We start from the raw sequence: 25,506 nt of genomic DNA, 5'->3' as shown, positions 1-25,506 counted from the left end.
CCTATAGTGATCTGTGAAAACACCCTTGAGTGATGTAAGCCCCTACTCATGCTCTGTGAATTGCAAATCCAAAACAGAAAGCTAGACATAGTGAAAAAAGAGACAAATAGTCGACTAAATGGTGATAGTCTAATGAGCACTTGCTCAAAATGTTTACCATTGATTTGAATCTTACAGGAATAGGATGGCTTATGAATGACAGTTTCAAAACATACAGATGAAAATACAAGGGGGACAGCGAGCAATGCACAGCATGTCCATGCATCCCACACAGAAGCACTGCATGTATGGTACGTACAGTATATTGTACAGTACAGTAGGGGGATCACGCGCTCAAATGGACAGGCATTCTGTCATGCTCAGCGTTACATTCCTTCACATCCATTCATTCCCACTTTCTCTCTATCACACATTCCCTTTCATCCGTTCTAAACCCTCCTCCCTCCCCCCACTGCCCCCAGCCACCTCTATGAAAGTCTGACGTGACCGAGGCTAATTCATTAGCAGAATTAACAAGGAGGACCCGCGGGCTTCACAGCCCAGCTAGTTTAATGAGCAGAGCAGTTAACATCTAAGGACAGCTAAAATACACAATTATAAGATGCGCTTGTAACCAATGAGATTCAAGCGAATTGGTATATTGCTGTTGACACAGCAGCAGCGTAGTCCAACTAAATTGAGCCACATCTGGAAATACCAATAAAGGTCAACAGTGAGCCGTAACATGGGACAACGATCTATATGCAGTCGTTGGTGTTAGCCAGTGGTTACCAATCTTTTTGGGTTACTGTACCACCAACTGAAGATTGCTCTGCCCGGAGTACCTCTGAAGTACCCCTTCATGTGCGTTTTACCAGTAAGCCTATGGTCTCATGAGTCTTCTCATGTACCCCCTAGTACCCCCTGGTTGGGAAACACTGTTGTAGGCTATGGCAGGACCAGGCAACGAAAAATAACAAAGGGTAATATATCTAGGACTTGAGAGAACCCACTGGGCACAGACGTCAATTCAATGTCTATTCCACGCTGGTTCAACGTCATTTCATTTAAAACGGCGTGGATACAATGTTGATTCAATCAGTGTGTGCCCAGTGGGAAGGAGGGTTTCCCAGAGTGGAGCCAGTAAGCTTGAGAGCCTCTCCGCTCCGACTACTAATAATACTGTGCCTGACGTGCTGTCTTCCAGTTAGCAGTACCTGCAAATCAGAATAATTCACAGAAAAACAGGAAAAAGGAACTTCAGGAAAGGAAATTCCCCTGAAGCAGACAGTCCAACAAAGGGCCGAGAGAATGTTGAAGTTCTATAGATAATATATGAGATACAAGTCTCTTTGAATTGTGATCAATAATGGATGTAAACCAGGGCGCCCCAGAGAGCTGAACTACACAAGGTGTTATGATTTATACTGAGCCTTCCTGTCAGGTGTCATCACAGGAAATGCTTCATCATAAACAGCCCAGGGAGGAAACGAAATGCTTCAGTGGCATGGGAATCTGGACCTGGCAATCAAAAAGGCACTGATGACCCTGATGGATGGGGCATATCAATTAGGAGTGTGTGTGTGTGTGTGTGTGTGTGTGTGTGTGTGTGTGTGTGTGTGTGTGTGTGTGAGTGTGTGAGTGTGTGTGTGTGTGTGTGTGTGTGTGTGTGTGTGTGTGTGTGTGTGTGTGTGTGTGTGTGAGTGTGTGTGTGTGTGTGTGTGTGATCATGAGTGGTGCATGCATGCGTGCGTCTGATATAACTGTATCATCATTGGTCAAACATAACCACAACATGGTGTAAGATAGCACTATTCTGACACCAGAATCTGCTCCACTTCACATACTCAACGAACCACAAACCCTCCTCTTCACAGCAGCCTTCCTCATTAACATTTTACCCCAGGCTACAGAAACCGCGAGGAGAGAGAGGGAGGGAGAAATGGGGGGTAAGAGAAAGAGAGGGGGGAGATAGAGGGAGTGGGTGAGAGAAGGAGAAGGAGAGGGAGGGAGTGGGAGGGAGAGATGGGGGGGTAAGAGAGAGAGGGGGGGGAGATAGAGGGAGTGGGTGAGAGATAGAGAAGGAGAGGGATGGAGTGGGAGGGAGAGATGGGGGGTAAGAGAGAGAGAGGGAGGGGAGATAGAGGGAGTGGGTGAGAGATAGAGAAGGAGAGGGATGGAGTGGGAGGGAGAGATGGGGGGGTAAGAGAGAGAGAGGGGGGGGAGATAGAGGGAGTGGGTGAGAGATGGAGAAGGAGAGGGAGGGAGGGAAACAGAGTATTAAAACTACATCAGAACCAGCAGCTCAGAGGTCTGCAACTGGGCCAAAGTTAAAAACACACATGAACAGAACGCCAAGATGAATATTTGATCAATGGCCTTTAAAGCGGTCCCATCGCTAGACTTCAGACAGTGGAAGTGTCATGATTCCTACAAGCTTGGTGAAGATCAAAAGAGCTCGTTCAGACTGAATAGACACAGTAGGGTCACGGTTGTAGAGGGCACCATTTCATAATGAAGGGGGGGGGGGTCAATCCAGGAGGAGAGAGAGAAGAAAAGGAAGATGAAAGGATGCACAGAGTCTGAAGAACGGTAGAATTTTACATTAAAAAAACCCAGATATGTCAAATGAAGTGTGGAAAAACATCAGTCATTAGTGAGACAATAAGCTATTTATTATGTGATCTAACCTGAAGAGATGAATGGTCATGAATAGTGCATTGTTTGGGACTCAATACATGTTCTGTGATGTCACACGGTACTGTGATAAACGGAATGAGAGAAAAGACCAGTGCCAACTGCAGAACCATAGAAACTGAAATATTACAGCAGGGAGGAGCTACTGTTAACCAAGGCTGTTCCGTCTTTTCGTGTACTCTGAGTACCTAACCCTTGTGTAAGCGGTTGTTGATGTTTTCGTGTACTCTGAGTACCTACCCCTGTGTAAGCGGTTGTTGATGTTCTCAGTACTCTGAGTACCTAACCCCTGTGTAAGCGGTTGTTGATGTTTTCGTGTACTCTGAGTACCTAACCCCTGTGTAAGCGGTTGTTGATGTTCTCAGTACTCTGAGTACCTACCCCTGTGTAAGCGGTTGTTGATGTTTTCGTGTACTCTGAGTACCTACCCCTGTGTAAGCGGTTGTTGATGTTCTCAGTACTCTGAGTACCTACCCCTGTGTAAGCGGTTGTTGATGTTTTCGTGTACTCTGAGTACCTACCCCTGTGTAAGCGGTTGTTGATGTTTTCGTGTACTCTGAGTACCTACCCCTGTGTAAGCGGTTGTTGATGTTTTCGTGTACTCTGAGTACCTAACCCCTGTGTAAGCGGTTGTTGATGTTCTCAGTACTCTGAGTACCTACCCCTGTGTAAGCGGTTGTTGATGTTTTCGTGTACTCTGAGTACCTACCCCTGTGTAAGCGGTTGTTGATGTTCTCAGTACTCTGAGTACCTACCCCTGTGTAAGCGGTTCTTGATGTTTTCGTGTACTCTGAGTACCTACCCCTGTGTAAGCGGTTGTTGATGTTTTCGTGTACTCTGAGTACCTACCCCTGTGTAAGCGGTTGTTGATGTTTTCGTGTACTCTGAGCACCTAACCCCTGTGTAAGCGGTTGTTGATGTTTTCGTGTACTCTGAGTACCTACCCCTGTGTAAGCGGTTGTTGATGTTTTCGTGTACTCTGAGTACCTAACCCCTGTGTAAGCGGTTGTTGATGTTCTCAGTACTTCTCACCACAGCCCTGCAGTTCTGGAATAATGTCTCAATCTCTCCGTGTCTATGGCAACGATCACTGGCAGTCTGAGAACTATCACCGCATCAGAATGCTAGTGCAGCACACAATCTCAGTGGAATTACCACCGCTTCATTTATTTAAGCTATCCAGCACATACTTCTCTTAAACCCATAGCTGAGCACAGCAAGCCTCCCATCAAAAAGTAGGCCTATAGGATTACCTACCCACTCATTTGTGGGGCGGCAGGTAGCCTAGTGGTTAGAGCGTTGGACTAGTAACCGAAAGGTTGCAAGATTGAATCCCCGAGCTGACAAGGTAAAAATCTGTCGTTCTGTCCCTGAACAAGGCAGTTAACTCACTGTTCCTAGGCTGTCATTGAAAATAAGAATTTGTTCTTAACTGACTTGCCTAGTCAAATAAAGGTAAAATAAAATATACTCTTTGAATGGAATTGTCTTTATTCTACTCACAGCACCTCACACATAAGTCCACTAGGGGGTAGAATTTGCTCATACTATTCTTAACGAAAGCTGAAGTGAGCTCCATTCCTACACCTTGTGTCAAAGCTGGACCCAGGTGGAGCCAAGCTTCTAGTACCTTGTAGGTCAGAAGAGAAATATTGGATAAAAGTAAGCTAAGCCAAGGTTAGGGTTGTGTTTAAGGCTAGAGTTAGAGTTGAACTGGGATGTGGACATGAAGCTAGTGTTATCGTGGTTAAGGCCCCCCGTACTAGGCTCGGTTTGCTCCTTGCAGAACTCGGCTAGGCGAAGTGAACCTCTTTGCCTCACATACTTCTTAGATTGAAAAACGATAAACGTAGCAAAATTACTGTTTGTCCTCTTGAGACCCCGTAGCAACAACATAGCCAGTATACACTTCCTTAAAATATTTACAATGAATCTAAGATAAATCAAGAAATATGTAATTCATTTTGATGTTTTCGCCGAGGATGTCTTAGTCGCGCAATTTTACATCTAAGATGTTTTTGTATTTCTCAAGTCGTCCCACAGTTGAATGACAACAAACACTTAATTGAAGAATCCCGTCCATAGTTCCCACTCTTACTAGGAGTAGTACTGTTGACCAATCACCGATGAAGAGGCGTAGACTTCGGCTACCGAACTTCGACCTGCCTTAAGAAAAACATTTGTGCGCGAACAGCCGGGGAAAAAACAGCCGAACACCCAAACGAACAAAAACGTTACAAAATGTAATCATAATAAATGCGCAAAAGTGCTTCGCTTGGGAAGAATGCGACAGGCTTTATGGTTGTGGGATGAGCCTAGGGTTAGATTTGAAACAGGATGTGGACATGAAGCCGGTGGCAAGAACGGATAACAACAACAGATAATAAATAATTGAATGACAACACCTTAAACAGAAAAAGGAACAAAACAGTGACTTTTTTTATTTGTCAAAACAACCACAAAATATGACTAAAGCATGATTTCTATAGACGCAAAATAACAGAATGTCCCATCATCATCACATAACATTATTTCTCAAAAGCATTATCAAAACACATGAACCAACAATAAAAGATCTGTCTTCTGTACATGTCTGCTGTTCTAGTCGAGCTTCTTGATTCCTCCGACTGCATAAAGAGGCACAACTGTCTGCTAATTGGCCGCTGTCCTGAGATATCTGCATATGCTGTTGGTTATCACTCACTCTATATTCAGCACACAGCCTTGTCTAGCGAGAGGTCCAAGTGCAAATATCTGTACAAAATGATTCCCATAACTGCGTGTTGATGTCCTCTCAACTCCCACACCCACCCACACACTGACAACCCACACAGACACACTTACACAGTGCTGGGAAGTTGTGGATATACAGGCTAACACTGCAGAGTAGTGTGGTTGGCTGCATACACCCTCCAGGAAGACTCAATAGTTCCTATTTGGGGGCACCCAGGGGTGCTGAGTGCTTTCCCTCCATGGCATTGGTGAGTAAGGGGCGTTATGGGGGGGCATCTGGGGGAGAGGCAGAGGAAAGGGTGCTGGGCAGTGTGGAGGAGGAGGAGGATGAGGGCTGGGCCTGCCTGTTTGGGGGGAGGTAGGCTGGGGAGGGGGAACGACCCTTACTCTGCAGGCTGCTGCTGCTGCTGCTCTGCAGGGGGGAGCTGGAAGTCCTGGGGGCTCGGGTCAGAGAGGACGACGAGGCGCTGGAGAGGGGCGACCTCGTACCCCCGTACCCCAAAATACCAGTGCTCATCAGGAACTCCCTGGAGCCGTATGCGGGCGGGGTGGGGCCGCGTGACCCTGGGAGGCGCATGCTGTCCACAGGGAGGCTGCGTCTGCTGGGGATGTCGTACAACCCCATGTCTGGGCAGCCGTACAGGGCCTGGGACCTGGCCTGCATCCGCAGCACCCTGTCCCTCTCCTCCATCTCCCGCCGTTCCTGAATGGAGACCATGATGGTCTTGGAGAGGTTGTCATAGCGGACCGGAGAGGCCTCCCGGTGGATCAAGGCTTGCTGGGAGAGGTCCCTGTGCATCAGGGCCTGAGGAGAGAGGTCCCGGGAGGTGAGGGCCTGAGGGGTGAGGTCCCGTAGAGAGGGATCCCTGGGTGAGGTGTCCCTGGGCTGGGGAGATTGCCTGGTGACCCCCATGAACACGGGGCTGTAGGTGTGTGGAGGGGGCCGCTGCAGCACACTGCCTTCATGTCCCAGGGTCATGAAGTGCGGGTGGTAATGAAGTGGGGGTCCCCCTTGCTGGGCCAGGTAGTGGGCGTCACTTGAGTTCACCAGGCTGTCATAGGAGAGGCTGTTGCGGTTGGACAGGGGGTTGTGAGGGGGGAACAAGCCCGGAGACACCTGATGGGAGATCAGACCCTCTGGGTACAAGACCGGCAGCTTGTTGTGGTGGCGATAGGCGTGTTTGAGGGTGAGGGAGCGGGAATTGAGGGTGAGAGAGTTGAGCTGGAGTGGAGCGGACATTGGACCGGATGGGAAGGCTAGCTGCTGGTCCAATCTGCCCAGGATGAGTTCTGATGACAGGTCATGACGTCTACTGCTGCTCCCTTGCTGCTCTGGTGCCACAGCCACCTAGACACAACCAAAACACATAACAGACTGTCAGAGAGCTCTCAGAACAGCCACAACAGTCTGTTAGAGGGTCAACAGAACACAGAATCACATGGCCAGTCTGTTAGAAAGCTCTCAAAACACAGCACACAACCGTGATCTGTGGAAACGGCTCAAAACACAGCACAATAAATCCACAGTGTATCTGAATGGTGTGAACGCTGTGAATGATATGACTGACCTGATGGACAGGTGAGGGGGGTGGTGCCTTAGATGTGGACTGCGGTAACGGCCTGAGCTGCTGCAGGGTCTGCCCAGGGGAAGGGGCCACTGGTTTGGGATGCAGACCACTCTCTGGAATCCAAACACAGACGGATAAGGAAATCAATATTTAACAAAATGTGAAATATATTACCATAATGTCTATTGGGATTTGTGACTGAACTAATCCAGAGAGAGGCAGTAACATGTGTGTAATTAACATATAATACAAGTCTGTCATCAGAATCACCTTTATTAGCCGAAACATTTGCATAAACAGGAATTTGACTTGGCGAAATGGTGCTGCCACAATGAACAGAATATACAGACAGACGATAAACAGGATGTACAGACAACAGATGTAGAAGCATAGTTTACACAAATCCATACGCGGCACGTATACTATGTACACTGTAAACTAAGAGCTGCAATCTTCACTATAAACACTAAACTCCATTCTAAATTAGGATGGCTCTAATATCCCAGTAGCTCATCCCAAGTGAAATGTCATTGGAAATCCACAAGTAAACAAACAAAGGAAAAACCAACGAAGACACAAGCAGCAACAAAAACCATGGCTGCCTCTCTGGCCACCAGGGTGCAGTGCTGCCTCTCTGGCCACCAGGGTGCAGTAGGAGAGCAGTGCTGCCTCTCTGGCCACCAGGGTGCAGTAGGAGAGCAGTGCTGCCTCTCTGGCCACCAGGGTGCAGTAGGAGAGCAGTGAGTGATGGCTTGTGGGGTTTCTGGACCATTTCAACTTTCCTCATGATCATTTGCTCATGTTATCTATAATATGAGGTGCATAAATACAGGTACTGTATCCCTGGTTGTCAGATTACTAATGTGACCCTACCTCCAAGTGTTGCTAGGTGCCTCCTCAGCACGTTGTGGTCTGGTTTAGGGGGCAGAGGTGGCGGGGTGTCCAGACGCCGGATGTCTGGCTCTTCCATACCGTCAGTGGACGGGCGCTGAGAGCGGAAGAGAAGCCACTACTGTTAAACACATCTGATCTGTTGATGAAGTTAGTTCAATACTGAGGCTTTATCTGAATCTGGGATTTACCCTTCTGAGGGTATTTTGGGGTGGACAGACGTACTTTATTTTGGTTATCGTGACACTGGACGCCGTTATCCTCAACCTTAATAATTGGTATCTGTCTGTCAGTCTCTGGTCTCAGGAATGGAGGAATGATGCGAACTGTTGATTTCTTAATGGGCCTCGCTGTATACCTGGTATGGTCCAAGCAAATAGATAAGTTAATGAGCTCCAATACGTTATATTAAACATGATGTTTACATGAAAACGTCAAATGTTTCTTACTTTGGAGAAATGGGACTGCATATGAGATACTCCAAGTTGCCACAGCAACCTTGTGTGAAAGGGTTGAGCCCTCCTTGAAACTTCCCAGTAACCTGTGGAAAAGAGGGCAACAATTTCCTCATTAAAGTGAGGACTCGACCTAGGGTGGCCTCATGTATTCCAGAAGCCTTTTATCTAGTCATTTAAAAACATGAGCTACATAGAGGCGTCTTGACCTGTTCATTGGTGGTTCGGCCCCTAGACACCAGGTAGAGGTGGAACCCTGTGAGGCCCAGGACAGGAACGAAGAACAGACCTGATACACTCACCACCACCAGGCTAGACACAGCAGTCAAGGAGACTCACGGACTCTCTTTAGGGACCTTTAGAAACGAATTAGCATGATCATACACACACGCACACAGTACACAGAGTTTGTGCAATGAAGGATACGTGACAGTACAGTGCAGCTTCCATAGGTCTTCCAGATGGTGTAGGATGTAGAGCAGGCCACCGGAGAGCACGCCCACCATGTGCAGCGTGAGTGACAGGAGAAACAGGAAGAAGTAGCGGTAGTTCCGCCTCCCGATACAGTTGTTCACCCAGGGACAGTGGTGGTCAAAGTCCTGCATGCGGTTATGACACAAGGAGACACAGCATTAGATACAACATTCAATCCCTCTGAGAATTACGACAACATACTGTAGCGGCCTACTTTACATGACTCTGTCCCAACATTGTGCATCCATGCTACAGTATTCTGGAGTGGTCTAGCTAGCCACTTCCACATGGTGTTGATCGTTCTTGGACAGTGGAAAGACATCATCAACAGCAGTCAAATATCATACAAGTGTTGATAGGCAGTGAGCTGTCTAAATATACCTCAGTGTACACACAGAGATTGTCCCAACCCTTTTCATCAAATCTCATCTCTCTCCCAGCTGCGGGGACATTAAGGATCGGGGGAAAGGGATTAACCTGATTAATGGGATCTCTCTCTTCCTCCCCCTCTATCCCTCCATCATTTTCTCCCACCCACCATTACCCTACAGCCACACACACTATTGATCTCTCCTCAGGCACTTCCTCCTCCCTCCACCATCAACCACTCAGCCGGTCTCAAATCCACAACTTCCCCCTATCCACCCCTCCCTCCCGCTCTCTGCCAGCCCTGGCTTGTTCTCTCCGTTTCCCTCTGTCTCCCTCCATCCCTCCCACCTCTACACAGTGGTCACAGACACTGCAGTGGGAGCATCGTGGAGGTCTGTAGAAGTGGCAGGAGGCACACCACTTCATCCGGACCTGGACACCCTTCACGTCCACGTTCTTGTAGAGCGGGGCGCGGAAGTCATCGTCCTTGTCCTCGTCCTCATTGGCTGAAACCCAAACGCACAGCTCGACGTCAACTATAGGTCACCGGCACAACACTGGGCGTTGGGTAACACATTCTTGTTTTTGTGTCAATGTTTTCTCTTCAAATTCCTTCTCAGGCAGAACGTTAACATCACCAACATAAATCTGGCCTAGGTTATCAATATATTGTCAAGGTAGTGAAATGTACTAGTATGTTATAACTAGTAGATAATAATTCAATAGAGTTCAACAACTGCCTGACAACCTACTGTAATGTTTGTCTTGTTTAGTTACACTATAGTGTAGAGTAGTGAATAGACCAGAGCAGGTTTTCTGTTCTACCTGACAATTAACTGCACCCACCTGGTGTCCCAGGTCTAAATCAGTCCCTGATTAGAGGGGAACAATGTAAAAACGCAGTGGAACTGGCTCTGAGGTCCAGAGTTGAGTTTGATGGTAATAGTGTATAATATAGTAGTTATATTGTAACTAACCCATAGGGAGAACACCCGCATCCATAAAGGTTGCCATGGTGAAATTGGCCAAGACAAAGAAGAAGAGGATGCCACTGCATGGCGGCACGTAGATTGACACAGTCGCTGCCAGCCACGGGCACCTGGGACAGAGACAAGAGACCTAAAGCACAGTGGACTCACAATACACACACAGTCATTTTGCAATACACACACATTACACTCATAGTAGAGACGTAGAACATGCACAGTAAAATGTCTAGGTTGAATTGGTTGAAAGGGGTATAAATCTCCCTCAGGCTCAGTGTAGGAACCAATCAAAAGGGATCGTCGTAACTCTTTGGTTCCTCAGCAGGAAAATGTAACTTCAGTTGCGGCGATGCTAAATTCAGACTGACGCCCAATTTCATGGCGTTTTCTGAATATGTCCACAGGGCTTATAGAAACCATCATAACCATCACTGTCATTCTGCAAATGTGGTTAAAAGTGGAGAATTCGATTTGGTGAGAGGATACTATGATTATATTTCCACGGTGTTAGATGAAATAAAGGCTCTGTAATCAGGTTTACTGAAGGGGACATGGGAAGGCGCGGTGGATTATAATGATTAAAGGTCAGCATGAGGAGCCTATACAATATCAGATTTGTTTTTTTTATCTGTATAGAATTGAGTCCAAAGCCATGCTGCTGTGGCGATTTTCTCTTCGCTTGAAAAGTTTACAGCAGAATGTGTTTCAGCATTGGACCTCTCACATTATCACAACTGGCAACATGTCATAATGGGATAATGCTCCTACTTCCTGTAGGTATTTTATGTTAAGGGGAAACAACTGCAGAAGTGTGGATTAACATTGAAGTGCAGACTGTGTATTAGTGACCATGGCCGTAACAGTGACTGTAACAAGACCGTAATCACACACACACACACACACACACACACACACACACACACACACACACACACACACACACACACACACACACACACACACACACACACACACACACACACACACAACCCAAACCTGTCTCCCCACAGTTGCAAAGGTGAAGGGTCAGGAGGTGACGAAGGCAGAAAGTATATGTGTGAACCCCAATAGACTGACCGTGACTGAACACTGTGACATTGACAACATTTTGACAACATTTTGAGTGAAGAGTCTCCCTTCCCCAGCCCCAACTCCAGCCCAACCTGGCGCAAGCCCCCCAACCCCCACAGAACAGCCCCAGTAAGGATGAGTGCGTGAGGGAGAGTGGGGTAGTGTGGGGGAAGGGTGGTTACCCCCAAAGGAATGCCTGGTAATGCCATGCCAGCTGCAATCTCAATAATCCCTGGATTAGGGACTCTGGATTACAGCCCACTCTGCCAGCCCGCGATGGTGGAATCCTCCCATCAGACAACAAGCACACAGACCCTACAGCCTGCAGCACACAGCACAACACACAGCCCAAAAGAACCTATTCCATACCTTTAGGATAAAGCAAACCATACATATTCCATTACCTATACAGCTGCAACAGACACGCCTGCCTTTACAGACAAACAGCCTTCATAGGAAAATACAATACAGTTCTGTACAGTTCTGATCTGTCAGAATTACGCTCCTCTTTGAGGATTTACTTAATTGAAACATTAACACTAAATTGTACTACTGAGTAAATCAGATTAATGAGGGGAACAGAACAGTGGTTCCCCACAGCTGGAGGAGGGGATTTATATCTTAAATCCTCTCTGAAGCAAAGTTTCACGAAATGCGTTCATGTTTGAGATGTACTTAAATTGTCATAAGAGAGCTATAGATTACATGGATATGTGTATTATACTGTACCCCTGCACTACACAGAGTCCACACTGTACTTGTCCCAGTACACTGAATACTGTACATGCAAGTCTAGCCACCCTACAGTATAAATGGGGAATGTGGATGAAGTTGGTAGATTCAGGGGTAACTGCCAGCGGGGCAGCACTGAATATGAGGGATCAAGTCCAGTCAGTCTGCATGGTCTGGAGTAGTGTTCATGTATCTGCATACCACTTTCACCGTCCTCCTCTACTAGCAACACCAATGGGTGGTGGGGAAAACAAGTAGACAAAAAGGCAATTAGGAATAGGTATACTGTCACTGATTATCTTTTCAAAACTCATTATTTAGATGGTCAAATCCTCTTCCCCCCTCACCCATCTGTCAAATAATGGATCAATCACAAAAAAATTATACAAAATGAACACAATATGGAAGATAATGATATTGCGTTCAAAATAAGCAGAAATCAGTCAAACTCATTTGGGCTGAGTGCGGAGCGTAGAGGACACACCAGATAAGGTGGAGCGCTCTATAAGAGGGTCGATCCGCGACTGCCTGATTTCTTATCAAAGGGATTATTTCTGTGGATGCCATTGCATGAGAGGCCTTGCCGTCCGGCCCATCGTTGGTTTGTGACCATCTGGAGCATAGCACAGGGAGAGTTCATTATGCTGCAGTGTGGCGGTGCAGGCAGACAAGCCCCTGCCTTGCGCCTAATGAAACAGACAGCAGAGCTGTATTAAATCATCCAGAAGGGTAAGCTGCTGTTGAGGCTGTCCAATCTGCACACTGCCCTGCCTGAGTAAAGCACAGTAGTGGGTAGGCTAGTCATCACTACCAGTGTCTATCGCATCAGCAGCAAGCAGCAAGCAGAGAAGAGAATTAGAGAGGCTCACAACTACACTCTCTGAAAAAAAAGGGTTCCAAAAGGGATATTCGGCTGTATCTATAGGAGAACCCTTTGAAGAACCCTCTGTGGAAAGGGTTCTTCATGGAACCCTAAAGGGTTCTACCTGGAACCAAAAAAAGGGTTCTGCAAAGGATTCTCCTATGGGGACAGCCGAAGGACCATTTCAGGTCCCAGTGTATGGCTCCTAGAAACATCTCATGGATTGAAAATCCGAGTGTTAGAAATGCTGAATGAAATGCGATCATAAGCCCTTAGGAATGTGTTGAATGTATGACTTGTCCTTACCTTCAGAAAACACTGAATGAACACATAACACTGTTATAACAGGGTTCGGAGAGAGTACTTCTTTGAACTATTAAAACTACGGGCTTGAATATCAACTATGTATGTCTACTTAAAGGAAACATACGTGTACATATTACATCGTCGTATCCAGGGATCGATGCGTATGCGGGCATGAAAGAAACTGTTTGTTTGGGGAGGAGGGTTATTCTATAAATATCTGACCCACTATGCGTGTGTATCACATCTAACAACCTCCCCTCTGCACATGGTTGCATAATTAAAGTTAAAAGGTCAAGAAGGCTTCTCCTTACAGAATTGTATAGCATCTCAGCTACATCAAATGTTGACATTAGCCGGGGCAAATTGTCACGAGGAAACACCCTTGAAAGAATCTTTGCTTATAATGGTTCACATTCGTAGTGTTTCCACTGCTGGTCTTGGCATGTCTTTTGTGAATTGTCCACAGTAACAATACTTAGAGAGAACAATGTAACACAAACACACTCCGAAGGCTGAGATAACAGTTTCCGTTTTAGCTCAGTAATGAGGCTGTTTATCAGGCGAAGGATGACCAAAGGTTCCTACTTTCAGTGGTTCCCCCCTTGCCAACTTCACAGGAGGATTTTTGTCTTGATATTGAAAAGTGTCCTAAATCTTGTATGGACCAGTTTGTCAGTTTGTCTGTGAGTCATGTACTTTGATACATCAGTAACTGCTGCAGCTTACTCTCCATACTAACAGACTGGGGTTGCATTTGGGCACTTTCTTTTGACACGCACATACTCTTAAGTAACAACCTGAGGGACCATGAGGTCTGACTGGCATTCACTTTGGACTCCCTGCAGCAGCATATAGCACCAAGGACGAATCAAGGTCCCATTCCCTCAGAAGGACCAAGGTGGGGTTGCATTTGGTCGAGATAACGACAGAATCTGGCATCTGTCCATCACTGCTTTTAAAAGGAACACAGACACCGTCCCTGCTGACAGAGCAGACAGGCAGACAGACACAGACAGACAGTCCTTCTCTGAGTAAAGGGCTGTCTAACAGTGATGTAGGCCTACATATGATGTAACGGCAAAATATTGTCCCTACAGATTCCATTCCTTCTGCCACTGCCAAAGTGAAAGGGCAAACAAACGAGCATGTGTGATTGGGCTGGAACGCTGTTTCAACACGACCTTATCTTTGAAGAATGGCTGTCCATGGAATAGAAACTTCAGACATAGTCTATTTTATCATCGTGAAACATCTCTCAGCGGGAACGTTTTCGGGAATGTTCTTCATGTCTCTTGTTGGCGATCTTCAGACAAACCTGTAATAACAGCCACTTGTCCTGGAGCAGTAGAGCTCTAGGGGTTTGTTCTATCGAAGTGTGGAAGTTCTCTTTAGAAATGCAGATACGAGTCTATTGATCATTGACGGAAAATGACCACTCACTCTCATTATATAATACTAGGGATAGACTGCTTGCTCTGCCTGGCCGCCAAAGTAATGCTACCCACATACAGAAGCATCCATCATCTGATTGCAAAAACCATCACAGAATTTCAGGGATTATTGGAAGTCGTGAAAACTTTATTTTTATACTTGGAAAAAAATGATTTTGTTACATTATTTAAGCAAAAAAAATACTGTTTGTTTTTGGAATTTTCTAACTATTTATAATATTATTAATTTGCATGTCAGCTCTGTGCCAGGAAATGCCCTTGTCCAGAACAAAGGATCCCAATTTCAAACTCCTCCCAAAAGTGTTTAAAACTCTTAAAACGGGCTAAAATGAATATTCACTGAAAAAGGATCTCATGTAGTTTCTTGCAAAAGCCCTCTCTTACTTTAAGAAATATGTTTCTCAAAACTGTGATTCCTAAAAAATGTGTCAGATTTGTCTAAAATCGTAAATGAATAATAAATGTGTAGGGTCAACTATACCATGGGAAGCCCTTCCTCGTCTCCTGATTACATGTTGTGCAACAAGACAAGTCATGGTCCTGAAAGTCCTCTACTTTTGAAAGATAAAAAAAATAAAACATTATAGATATCACATGGTCACAACCGTAACCTGTCAACTTCATCTACTTTATAGATGAACATAGAATATGACTTTTGGTTCAAATATGTTCATTTGAATTAGGTTTTAGCAACTGAAGAAAAACAAAATTGCTATGTAGTATAGCACTTGAATAAAGAAGAAAAATGTGCAATTTGTCAACTCCGTAAAACATCAACTCAGTCAGATTTTTGTCTAACGTCTGGTAGAAGGGTTGGGCCAATTGCAAACACTGATGGCCACTAGATTATCACCAATTGACGCATCGATTTACCGCTCCATAACACGGATGTCTGTTAGTTCTGATCGCAACCAACACTTTTCAAGATGATTTCAGCCTCTTATCATCAGAACATTGTAATCTAGCTATTTGAGCAGAGTAAGGGCGATTTATCTATTTGACAATCATTCAGTACAACTGAAATAAAGTATTTCCTTGTTTAGCACGGCACATTGACTGTGGAAACTCACCGAACATGTTGTATGAATGGAAAACTAATGTTGACGGTGAATTCGACTCCTATTATTTTAGAGTTATAGAATTGAGTTATATAATCTATATTTTTTTAATCAAATGAAAATGTAGTTTACAGCCTAAGTTTATTATGAATGGCATATACTATTTTGGCATTCAATGTGAAACGTTTTGATGAAATATAGGCCTTCTAATACTACTACTTCTATACTGATCAAAACATTTAAACGCAGCATATAACAATTTCAAAGATTTTACAGATATGCGTCTGTTCATCACGGATACCTTAAAAAAAACTAGGGGCGTGGATCAGAAAACCAGTCAGTATCTGGTGTGACCACCATTTGCCTCATGCAGCGTGAAACATCTCCTTCGCATGGAGTTGATCAGGCTGTTGATTGTGGCCCGCGGAATGTTGTCCCACTTCTCTTCAATGGCAGTGTGAAGTTGCTGGATATTGGCGGGAACTGGAACACGCTCTCGTACAAGTCGATCCAAACATGATCAATGGGTGACATGTCTGATGAGTATGCAGGCCATGGAAGAACTGGGACATTTTCAGCTTCCAGGAATTGTGTACAGATCCTTGCGACATGGGGCCGTGGAAGAACTAGGACATTTTCAGATTCCAGGAATTGTGTACAGATCCTTGCGACATGGGGCCATGCATTATCATGCTGAAACATGAGGTGATGCCGGTGGATGAATGGCACGAAAATTGGCCTTAGGATCTCGTCACCATATCTCTGTGCATTCAAATTGCCACCAATAAAATGCAATTGTGTTTGTTGTCCATAGTTTATGCCTGCCCATACCATAACCCATACCATACCACCACCATGGAGCACTCTGTTCGAGGCGGCTTATGATAGATCAATTAAGATTCTCTGGCCACAGCTCTGGTGGACATTCCTGCAGTCAGCATGCCAACTGCATGCTGCCTCAAGACTTGAGACATCTCTGGCATTGTGTTGTGTGACAAATCGGCACATTTTAGAGTGGCCTTTTATTGTCCCCTACACAAGGTGCACCTGTGTCATGATCATGCTGTTTAATCTGCTTCTTGCTATGCCACACCTGTCAAGTGGATGGATTATCTTGGCAAATGAGAAATGCTCACAAACAGGGATGTAAACAAATGTGTGCACAAGTTTTGAGAGAAATAAACTTTTTGTGCGTATGAACAATTTCTGGGATCTTTTATTTCAGCTCATGAAACATGGGACCAACACTTTACATGTTGCGTTTCTATATAAGTTCTTCCTGTTGGTTGCAATCAAGCCTTTGTTTTTGTTGGGGATTGTCAAATGTATCATCCATATTTTAAGTAATGTTTGTATTTCAATTTTTAGAGACAAGAATATCTCTGTTTTGAGTATCTGTTGTCCCCTCGGGCAGTTGCTTGTCAACTCCTCACTGATTGCTAATCATTGTCCCGAAATATATGCTTAAACTATTGAACAATTTGCTGTGCTAGAAAAAAAAGCATAATGTTCGCTTTATAAATCTTGTTTTATGTTCTTAATCTACAAAAACATGCCAAAATGCTAATGAAATTAGCCCTGGAGCATTATACAGTGTTATAAATCAAAACAAAATATTTTAATAAGCTAATGTTAGAATGAAACAATCAAGGCCTTTAAACACTTGTTGTACAATAAATATAAAAATGAAATGCCTTTTATGTTGTCTGGCGGAGTTGACGTAAATCTAGCTAGGTGCAAAAACATGTTTTCTTTAGGAGGTTGTTCCTTACAATGGTATGATAGCTGATACTTTGCTTAAAGTATATATACATTTCAAATGTTCTTATTATGAAGAAAAATATTTGTGACAAATATTTATTGTCTCGTCTTTTAAGAATTCCTGATTTACAATCCCATTTAAAAACATCCCCAGAATCAGTCAACAACAGCAGGCCGCCAAGATAATAACGCAATAAACAAGCCTACGTGAAGAGATACGGTTGGCATTCAACTGAGTCACTGACACTTAGCAATTAAACTTCAACAGCAGCAGCTACATCAGCAGCCAAGAGTTGCAATAAAAAATGGAATGAGTTTACTTTTTTTTTGACGCACTCACTTGTCAGATGATTCATTGTATTTTATTTCCCATAAAGAATTCTAGAACTCCTCATTCCAAACAGCATGTGAATTGGGGGTATGCAGTGGGCATGGCCATGTCAGTTCTTAGATTTAGTTGTTATATTCACTGTTGACACTTTCAGATACAAGGTAACTTTCTTCATCATTCTCCATGTGACAGTTCAATGACATGTGAAAAGGACTGAAAATTATGACTCCTCCATGCTAAAGATTCAGATCCTACCCTACAGAGCCATCGAGGATTACACATCTCTCTTAAGCCCGATGTCCATAAGCTCCTTGTCTTTGAACAGCAGGGAGTAAAACAATAGGGAGGATGTCAGTATGAAATCACTCTTTCCAGACTCTCTCACAAATCATTGGATAACCCCCAGCCAATCAGTGGCTTTAGTCCAAATCAACCCAGTCAGTACAGTATAGTACATTTACAACTCAATCCACTGTGGCCCACTTTCTCTTTCCTCACATCGATGCACAATCACATGTCACTGAGGATAAACCGTTACAAAATATTTCAGTTAATCAGAAGTGGATGTAGTCTAGTACACGTATGCCAAGTTTCCACCTGAGAATAACCCCAGTGTTTTACCCAGAAGGCTCAGACTTTTCTGTTTCCATCTCCACAGACCGGCACCTGTATCACACTGGACCATGGCCTCAGTGGACATGCTTTGATTTAGGGCCAAGGCCTGGCCCTTTTCAGCTGTCATTTACATAACAACAGCTAAGTGTGAGCATGGGTTAACATCTTTCTATAGTTAACACCTTCTCACAAAGCGACTGTCTTGATGATGCAGAGGTTGTTGATTCTGCCCTTTACAGGTCATGGATAGTTTACTCCTCCCTGCTAGCCCCAGGTCTTTAGTCACCCCTAGTTCCACAGATGTGGGAATCAAAAGGCATCGATCAGAAGATCGGGATACTAATCTGAGACTTCCCATCTGCTAGAGGATCCATTTGAAAAATTGCTGGTATACCAACAGATGTGGAAACTGGGACATTTGTCTACAGGGGTCAGTATAGTAGTACTGTTCAAATCAAACTTTATTAGTCACATGCGCCGAACACAACACCTTACAGTGAACCAATAACGCAGTTTAAAGAAAAATACCTACAAAAAAGAAATAAAAGTAACAAATAATTAAAGAGCAGCAGTAAAATAACAATAGTGAGGTTATATACAGGTGGGTACCGGTACAGAGTTAATGTGCGGGGCACAGGTTAGTCGAGGTAATTGAGGTAATACGCACATGTAGGTAGAGTTATTAAAGTGATAATAACAGAGAGTAGCAGCAGCGTAAAAAGGGGGGGGGGCAATACAAATAGTCTGGGTAGACTTTTGATTAGATGTTCAGGAGTCTTATGGCTTTGGGTAGAAGCTATTTAGAAGCCTCTTGAACCTACACTTAGCGCTCCGGTAGCGCTTGCCGTGTGGTAGCAGAGAGAACAGTCTATGACTAGGGTGGCTGGAGTCTTTGACAATTTTTAAGGCCTTCCTCTGACACCCCCTGGTATAGAGGTCCTGGATGGAAGGAAGCTTGGCCCCAGTGATCTACTGGGCCGTACGCACTACCCTATGTAGGGCCTTGCTGTCAGAGGCCAAGCAGTTGCCATACCAGGCAGTGATGCAACCCATCAGGATGCTCTCGATGGTGCAGCTGTAGAACCTTTTGAGGATCTGAGGACCCATGCCAAATCTTTTCAGTCTCCTGAGGGGGAATAGGTTTTGTCGTGCCCTCTTCACGACTGTCTTGGTGTGCTTGGACCATGTTAGTTTGTTGGTGATGTGGACGCCAAGGAACTTGAATCTCTCAACCTGCTCCACTGCAGCCCCGTCAATGAGAATGGGGGCGTGCTCTGTCCTCCTTTTCCTGTAGTCCACAATCATCTCGTTTGTCTTGATCACGTTGAGGGAGAGGTTGTTGTCCTTGCACCATACGGTCAGGTCTCTGACCTGCTCCCTATAGGCTGTCTCGTCGTTGTCGGTGATCAGGCCTACCACTGTCGTGTCATCAGCAAACTTAATGATGGTTTTGGAGTCATGCCTGGCCGTGCAGTCATGAGTGAACAGGGAGTACAGGAGACAGAGCATGCACCCCTGAGGGGCCCCCGTGTTGACGATCAGCATGGCGCATGTGTTGTTACCTACCCTTACCACCTGGGGGCAGCCCGTCAGGATGTCCAGAACCCAGTTGCACACCATAGTGCCCTCAAAGCTTAGTGATGAGCTTTGAGGGCACTATGGTGTTGAATGCTGAGCTGTAGTCAATGAATAGCATTCTCACATAGGTGTTCCTTTTGTCCAGGTGGGAAAGGGCAGTGTGGAGTGCAATAGAGATTGCATCATCTGTGGATCTGTTGGGGCGGTATGCAAATTGGAGTGGGTCTAGAGTTTCTGGGATAATTGTGTTGATGTGAGCCATGACAGCCTTTCAAAGCATTGCATGGCTACAGACGTGAGTGCTATGGGTCAGTAGTCATTTAGGCAGATTACCTTAGTGTTCTTGGGCACAGGGACTATGGTAGTCTGCTTGAAATATGTTGGTTTTATAGACTCAAATGGGGACTGACACTTGCCAGTTGGTCAGCGCATGCTCGGAGTACACGTCCGGGTAATGTGTCTGGGCCTGTGGCCTTGTGAATGTTGACCTGTTTAAAGGTCTTAGTCACATCAGCTGCGGAGAGCATGATCACACAGTCATCTGGAACAGCTGATGCTCTCATGCATGTTTCAGTGTTACTTGCCTCGAAGTGAGCATAGAAGTTATTTAGCTCGTCTGGTAGGCTCGTGTCACTGGGCAGCTCACGGCTGTGCTTCCCTTTGTAGTGGTATGGTACTACAGTGAGAGTATTCACCCAGGCGCTATTAGCCATCTAGGGGATAATGTTGAAAATGTTGTTGGTGGTATCCCAACAACACGGCAGTGATCCTCACATGACTAAAATGTCGTTTTGAGAATACAAGTACGGTGATATTCGGGAACCTGTTTTGCTCTAGCTGACCCAGTCTGATTTCTAAGAAATACTCCTGACTCTAAGCTCTAAGCATCATTGCCCTCTGGAAGAAGATAAAGGGATTTAGGAATACATGTTCATGTACACTCTGAGAGGTGTGGTTGTGTTCATTATATTTTGAGTCAGAATAAAATCTAATATAATGATGTTTCCGGATTAGGACGCAGTTATATCAACCACTGAACCACATTAATCATCCGAACATTTGAGTTTAGCCTAACAAGAAAAGCAGCCTTAGACATAGGCCTAATAGTTAAATAGCCTCTGAACTCACATAGTCCCCATACCAAATTCATATAGCCTACAGTAGCTTATATTAAGAGGATCAACATGATATTAGGCAATGGCATGTAAATACTAATAGACAGCTTCGGGTACAGTATTGTTTAACTGTTTAATGAATAGTACTGCATATTAATATGTAATTAAAACTACACCAGAATTTCACATAAGGGACTTTTTTTCAACAACAAATATGTGTCATATTTCACTTCTGTCAAATTAAACGGCAAAAAAACACTGTTCTAAATTCCGAATGTGAAGTTAGCCTTAAAATGTTTATGGGTCGTTCTTGAATTACAGTGGAACTTGGACATGGCATTTTGGACAAAATGTACTTCATTTTTCTTTATTCTTTTTTAATTTGATTTGGGTACATCTTCCCATTCTAAATCAACTAATACGGTAGCTTAATGACCTTTAAAAGTTTGTACCATTATGATAATGTTGTGACATCTGTAGGAGTAGTAACACCAATGATGGTAACACCAATGAGACATTTTAGGTAAATTAAGATTTTCTGAAATGGAGGCCACAATGCTCAAATCTAAGTTCATCAATCCTGTACTAAAGTGATATGATTAATCATTTTGCTCACAATGATATTTCCCTTCATTTAAATGGACTAACACCAAGGTGGGGCGGCAGGTAGCCTAGGGGTTAGAGCGTTGGGCCAGTAACCGAAAGGTTGCTAGATTGAATCCCGCGCTGACAAGGTAAAAATCTGTCGTTCTGCCCCTGAACAAGGCAGTTAACCCACTGTTCCTAGACCGTCATTTGTTCTTAAAACTGCCTAGTTAAATTAAAAAGTGACACTTTGGATTTTGACACACCGAATTAATTAATGAAATCCTCAAATGTATGACATATTTAACGGGTGTGATTAGCTAATAATTTCCTTTAATACAGACCACTCCCTGAAAACCGTTTGCCGCTGGAGAGAATTTTTGTAATGAGTTATTTTCAAGGTGGTAACCCCAATAACATAAAACAGAGGGTCACACATTATACTGGTAAAATAATAGGTATTTTAATAGCCTTCTTTGTTTTTATTAATCTATACAATATATGACATACTTTTGTTCACTTACTAGCATTCAAATTCCCAAAACATGTCACTACAACTCCACTACTGTGACAAGCCTGCTCCTAAGTAGTTTAAACAATGCATCAACATAGAGAGGGTGCGGTATGAAGGATTTTAATTATGTTTTATCATTTATAAACAGTTCAATATAAACAAAAACGTGTATTATTTGTGTTTATTTGTCATTTTAAAGTGTGTTTCATGGTTGCAAAGACTCAAACGCCAAATCAATTAAAAAACGACCCTTATTCTACACAGTGTGTGAGTGACAGGACCTATTTTATCACAAGCTTTCCCTAGAGACAACTTTACCGTTTGGTTCTGCTACTTCATAGGCCTATATACAGTATATGCAATTCAAATATGTGGACTTGGCCTAGGCCTACTTCACATATGGAATATAATAGTTTCGAAAAGGTAGGCTACTTTAGTGAATGGTATCAAACTACATTTTCAAAAGGAGGCATATCGTCAACTTACGTAAAGACAAAGAATAAAGTGGTGGACCCGACGAGGAGGACTGCAGCGGTGGACACTGGAATAAACGCGCTGGCTTTAATTCTCTCACTGCCGCTGGTGGGCATTCTGTACTTTCCACAAACATCAGCAGTTTATTCCAACGAAACGATTACACCGAGATACAATAAATGATCCATGATACGACGTATTCCCACTATGTTCTGTCCTGAGTCTCCATGGATCAAATGCAACAAACCCATGGTCAAAAAGTCCAACGAGCTGTGCCCGTCTTGGAAATCCCACCGTACCGACTGGGCCCGACCAACCACCAACTCAACGAAGCGGCTCTTGATTTGATAGGTGGGGCTATCGCCGGGGAAAGGTAGGTTTGGGACACAACATCGGGAGTCTGTCTATTGGTTGTACTCCGTTTAAAGGAGGACTTACGTGAACTACACTATAGCAGGCTAGACTCCATTCTGGTGTATGTTTTCAGTGCTAAATATTATCTTTGCTATTTAAAAAATATATATTTCATGTCATAGCCATACTCTTGATTACAAATGTGATTTGCTTCAACATGGAAATGGATCTGTCATTAGAAATGGACAATAATGTTGCTCTATAGTGACAGATAAAAGTATATAATGTACAAATGTGGAATATTCTAACAACATAAACATAGGCTATTCAAACTCTGCTCCTTTACAGTGTTCCAAGTTCAGTTTGGTTTTTCGCTTCTGTATTGGGATACTACAAGTCTCTGGCAGGGGCGAACTGGCCATCTGGCATTTTGGGCAAATGCCAGAGGGGCTGGTCCATTTTTAGCCCAGTGGGCCTGTCTAACTTGTTTATTTTTAATTATCTGGCTATTGATGGGGGCCTCAACAATTAAAAATGAGCCGGTGTGGGGACCTCAAGGAAAAAAATGGTCAGGTGTGTTTGAAATGCCAGGGCCGGTTTCTGGTCCCAGTCTCTGGTGCTGTCCAAGAACTGAAGACTAGAAATGTATGGCAAATGTGAGGTTAAGTCTCTAAGGATTTGTTGAGGGGTTGGGCCTGGCTGTAGCATGATATTAACATCCCTTATAAATATTGAGCCAAATAAGACTCAGACATAGATAGATGCCCCAGGTGTGATGGATGCAACGGAGTGGATCGAAGCCTTCATCCGAGGGCTGATGTGTCTGCTAGGGATCCTGGGGAACAACTGGCTTTGTCTCCGCTCTCTCCCTGGACCCAAGTCCAGTCTCCGCACCAATGAGGTCCTCTTCATCAACCTGGCCGTCTCCAACCTCATCACCAACTACCTGGTGGACCTGCCCGATACCATGGCTGACTTTGTTGGCCACTGGTTCCTGGGGGAAGCCTACTGCTGTGTGGTCCAGTTCTGCTCTGACCTGTCAGAGACCAGCAGTGTCTTCTCCACCTTGTTTATTAGTGTGTTCTGGTACCAGAAGCTGGTGGGGTCTTTGAAACGCGGAGGAGCTCCGGTCCAGCTGGATAGCCTCCGTCTCGTAGCCTGTCTCCTGGTTGGCAGCTGGACAGTGGCTGTGGTATTCAGTGTTCCACAATTATTCTTTGTCCGGATGGAGAGTGGAAATGAGAGCTACGATGACTGTATAGAAATCTTTCCCTCCCAAACTGCAAGGCAGACCTATGAGCCGTTGTATCTGACCTTCGCTAACGCCCTCCCCATCGCTGGAATAGCGTTTGCTAGCATCCAGATTGTGATCACTCTGCTAAGGAACCAGACACGTATCCAGGGCCTGACTTCGGACCATCACAAGGGGACAGCTAATTCTTTACCTAACAATGGACCCTCAGTTGTACACAGCTCGATCAGTTCCCCCCTCTACCAGGTCGATATCGGGGACAACATAGTCAGAGCTCCAGCCGATCTGAAGAGGTCCTCTCAGCCTCCAGCTAAGCCCAGCCCAGGCTCAGGTACTCAGGTGAGGGCAGCCAAGAGCGTGGTGGCTGTGGCCACTGTGTTTGTGGTGTGCTGGGTGACCCACCTGCTGCTGATGATGGCCAGCAACATCCACACGTCCTCCTTGGTGTTGGAGCTGGCCAGCTACATCGGATCCTCTTACACCTGCATCATCCCCTACATCTTCCTCTATGGAGTAAAAAAACTGTCTTGCTCCTGCAGAGGGTAGCTAGATATAGTCATACACTCATTTTCTATTTAGTGGTATCAAACCAAGTGCTTTGGATAATTATTGCTCTTTTTTTTATTTTATCTTTATTTAACTAGGCAAGTCAGTTTAGAACAAATTCTTATTTTCAATGACAGCCTAGGAACAGTGGGTTAACTGCCTTGTTCAGGGGCAGAATGACAGATTTTTAACCTTGTCAGCTCAGAGAGTTGCTCTTGCAACCTTTCGGTTACTAGTCCAACACTCTAACCACTAGGCTACCTGCCGCCCCAGACGTCTTTAGGACATCTGTGTTGCCAATCTAATTTGATTTATTTTCAGGCATATCGCCTTTATTTCATTAGTGTAGGTATTCTAGTGTAAACACAAATTCAGTATATACACCATCACGTCTGGATGAATATCAGTGAACTCCAACTACTCTCTGACAGATCGAGCTAGTGATGGTGACTGACAATTACAAGTATGTTTATGATGGAAACGTTGTCAACCCTGTAGAATGTTAAGATACATAAAATACACTATAGATATATACTCACATTACTTTGATGTTAATGATTTGCTATAATATCTTATATAAGGTTTGTGTTAACAAGCATTTCAACTACGAGTTTGATTTAAGTGCTTCATGAACTTGGGAAATCAATTCTGCATCTCTGGATTCAAGTCTACTTTAATTGTTTTGTTTCCAGCACATTAAAATCAAAAGGCCTGTGCCTGAGTAATTGGAGAAAGGCATCTCAGCAATT

At 44.4% G+C, this 25,506-nt stretch overlaps 2 protein-coding genes across 2 annotated transcripts; one reads left to right on the top strand and one right to left on the bottom strand.

Annotated features, from left to right (window-relative positions):
* Positions 1 to 5,085: 5,085 nt before the first annotated feature.
* Positions 5,086 to 22,932, bottom strand: LOC115159357 (probable palmitoyltransferase ZDHHC8). The gene is made up of 10 exons (XM_029708974.1): positions 22,618 to 22,932; positions 10,144 to 10,265; positions 9,515 to 9,672; positions 8,750 to 8,922; positions 8,533 to 8,635; positions 8,318 to 8,409; positions 8,094 to 8,226; positions 7,851 to 7,965; positions 6,978 to 7,090; positions 5,086 to 6,757 (listed from the first exon to the last, which is right to left on the bottom strand). The coding sequence occupies exons 1-10, from the start codon at positions 22,719 to 22,721 to the stop codon at positions 5,672 to 5,674; spliced, it is 2,199 nt and encodes a 732-aa protein (XP_029564834.1). The 5' UTR covers positions 22,722 to 22,932; the 3' UTR covers positions 5,086 to 5,671.
* An 802-nt stretch (positions 22,933 to 23,734) lies between these two features.
* ora5 (olfactory receptor class A related 5) lies at positions 23,735 to 24,757 on the top strand. Its single transcript, XM_029710634.1, has one exon. It carries the CDS (start codon positions 23,735 to 23,737, stop codon positions 24,755 to 24,757), a length of 1,023 nt encoding a protein of 340 aa, XP_029566494.1.
* The last annotated feature ends 749 nt before the right edge of the window (positions 24,758 to 25,506 follow it).

This window comes from Salmo trutta, chromosome 23 (genome assembly GCF_901001165.1).
Source record: "Salmo trutta chromosome 23, fSalTru1.1, whole genome shotgun sequence".
NCBI classification, from domain to species: Eukaryota; Metazoa; Chordata; class Actinopteri; order Salmoniformes; family Salmonidae; genus Salmo; species Salmo trutta.
This window is presented reverse-complemented; position numbering and strand designations above follow the sequence as displayed.

Bases quoted from the DNA above. Each gene is read 5' to 3' on its own strand.
- ora5 (XM_029710634.1), top strand. From the start codon at position 23,735: ATGGATGCAACGGAGTGGATCGAAGCCTTCATCCGAGGGCTGATGTGT.
- LOC115159357 (XM_029708974.1), bottom strand. From the start codon at position 22,721: ATGCCCACCAGCGGCAGTGAGAGAATTAAAGCCAGCGCGTTTATTCCA. The intron at 9,673-10,143 runs GTTAGTTACAAT...TTTGGGTTTCAG, and splicing joins TGCGGGTGTTCTCCCTATGG to CCAATGAGGACGAGGACAAG. The intron at 8,923-9,514 runs GTGGGAGGGATG...AACCGCATGCAG, and splicing joins TCTGTGACCACTGTGTAGAG to GACTTTGACCACCACTGTCC.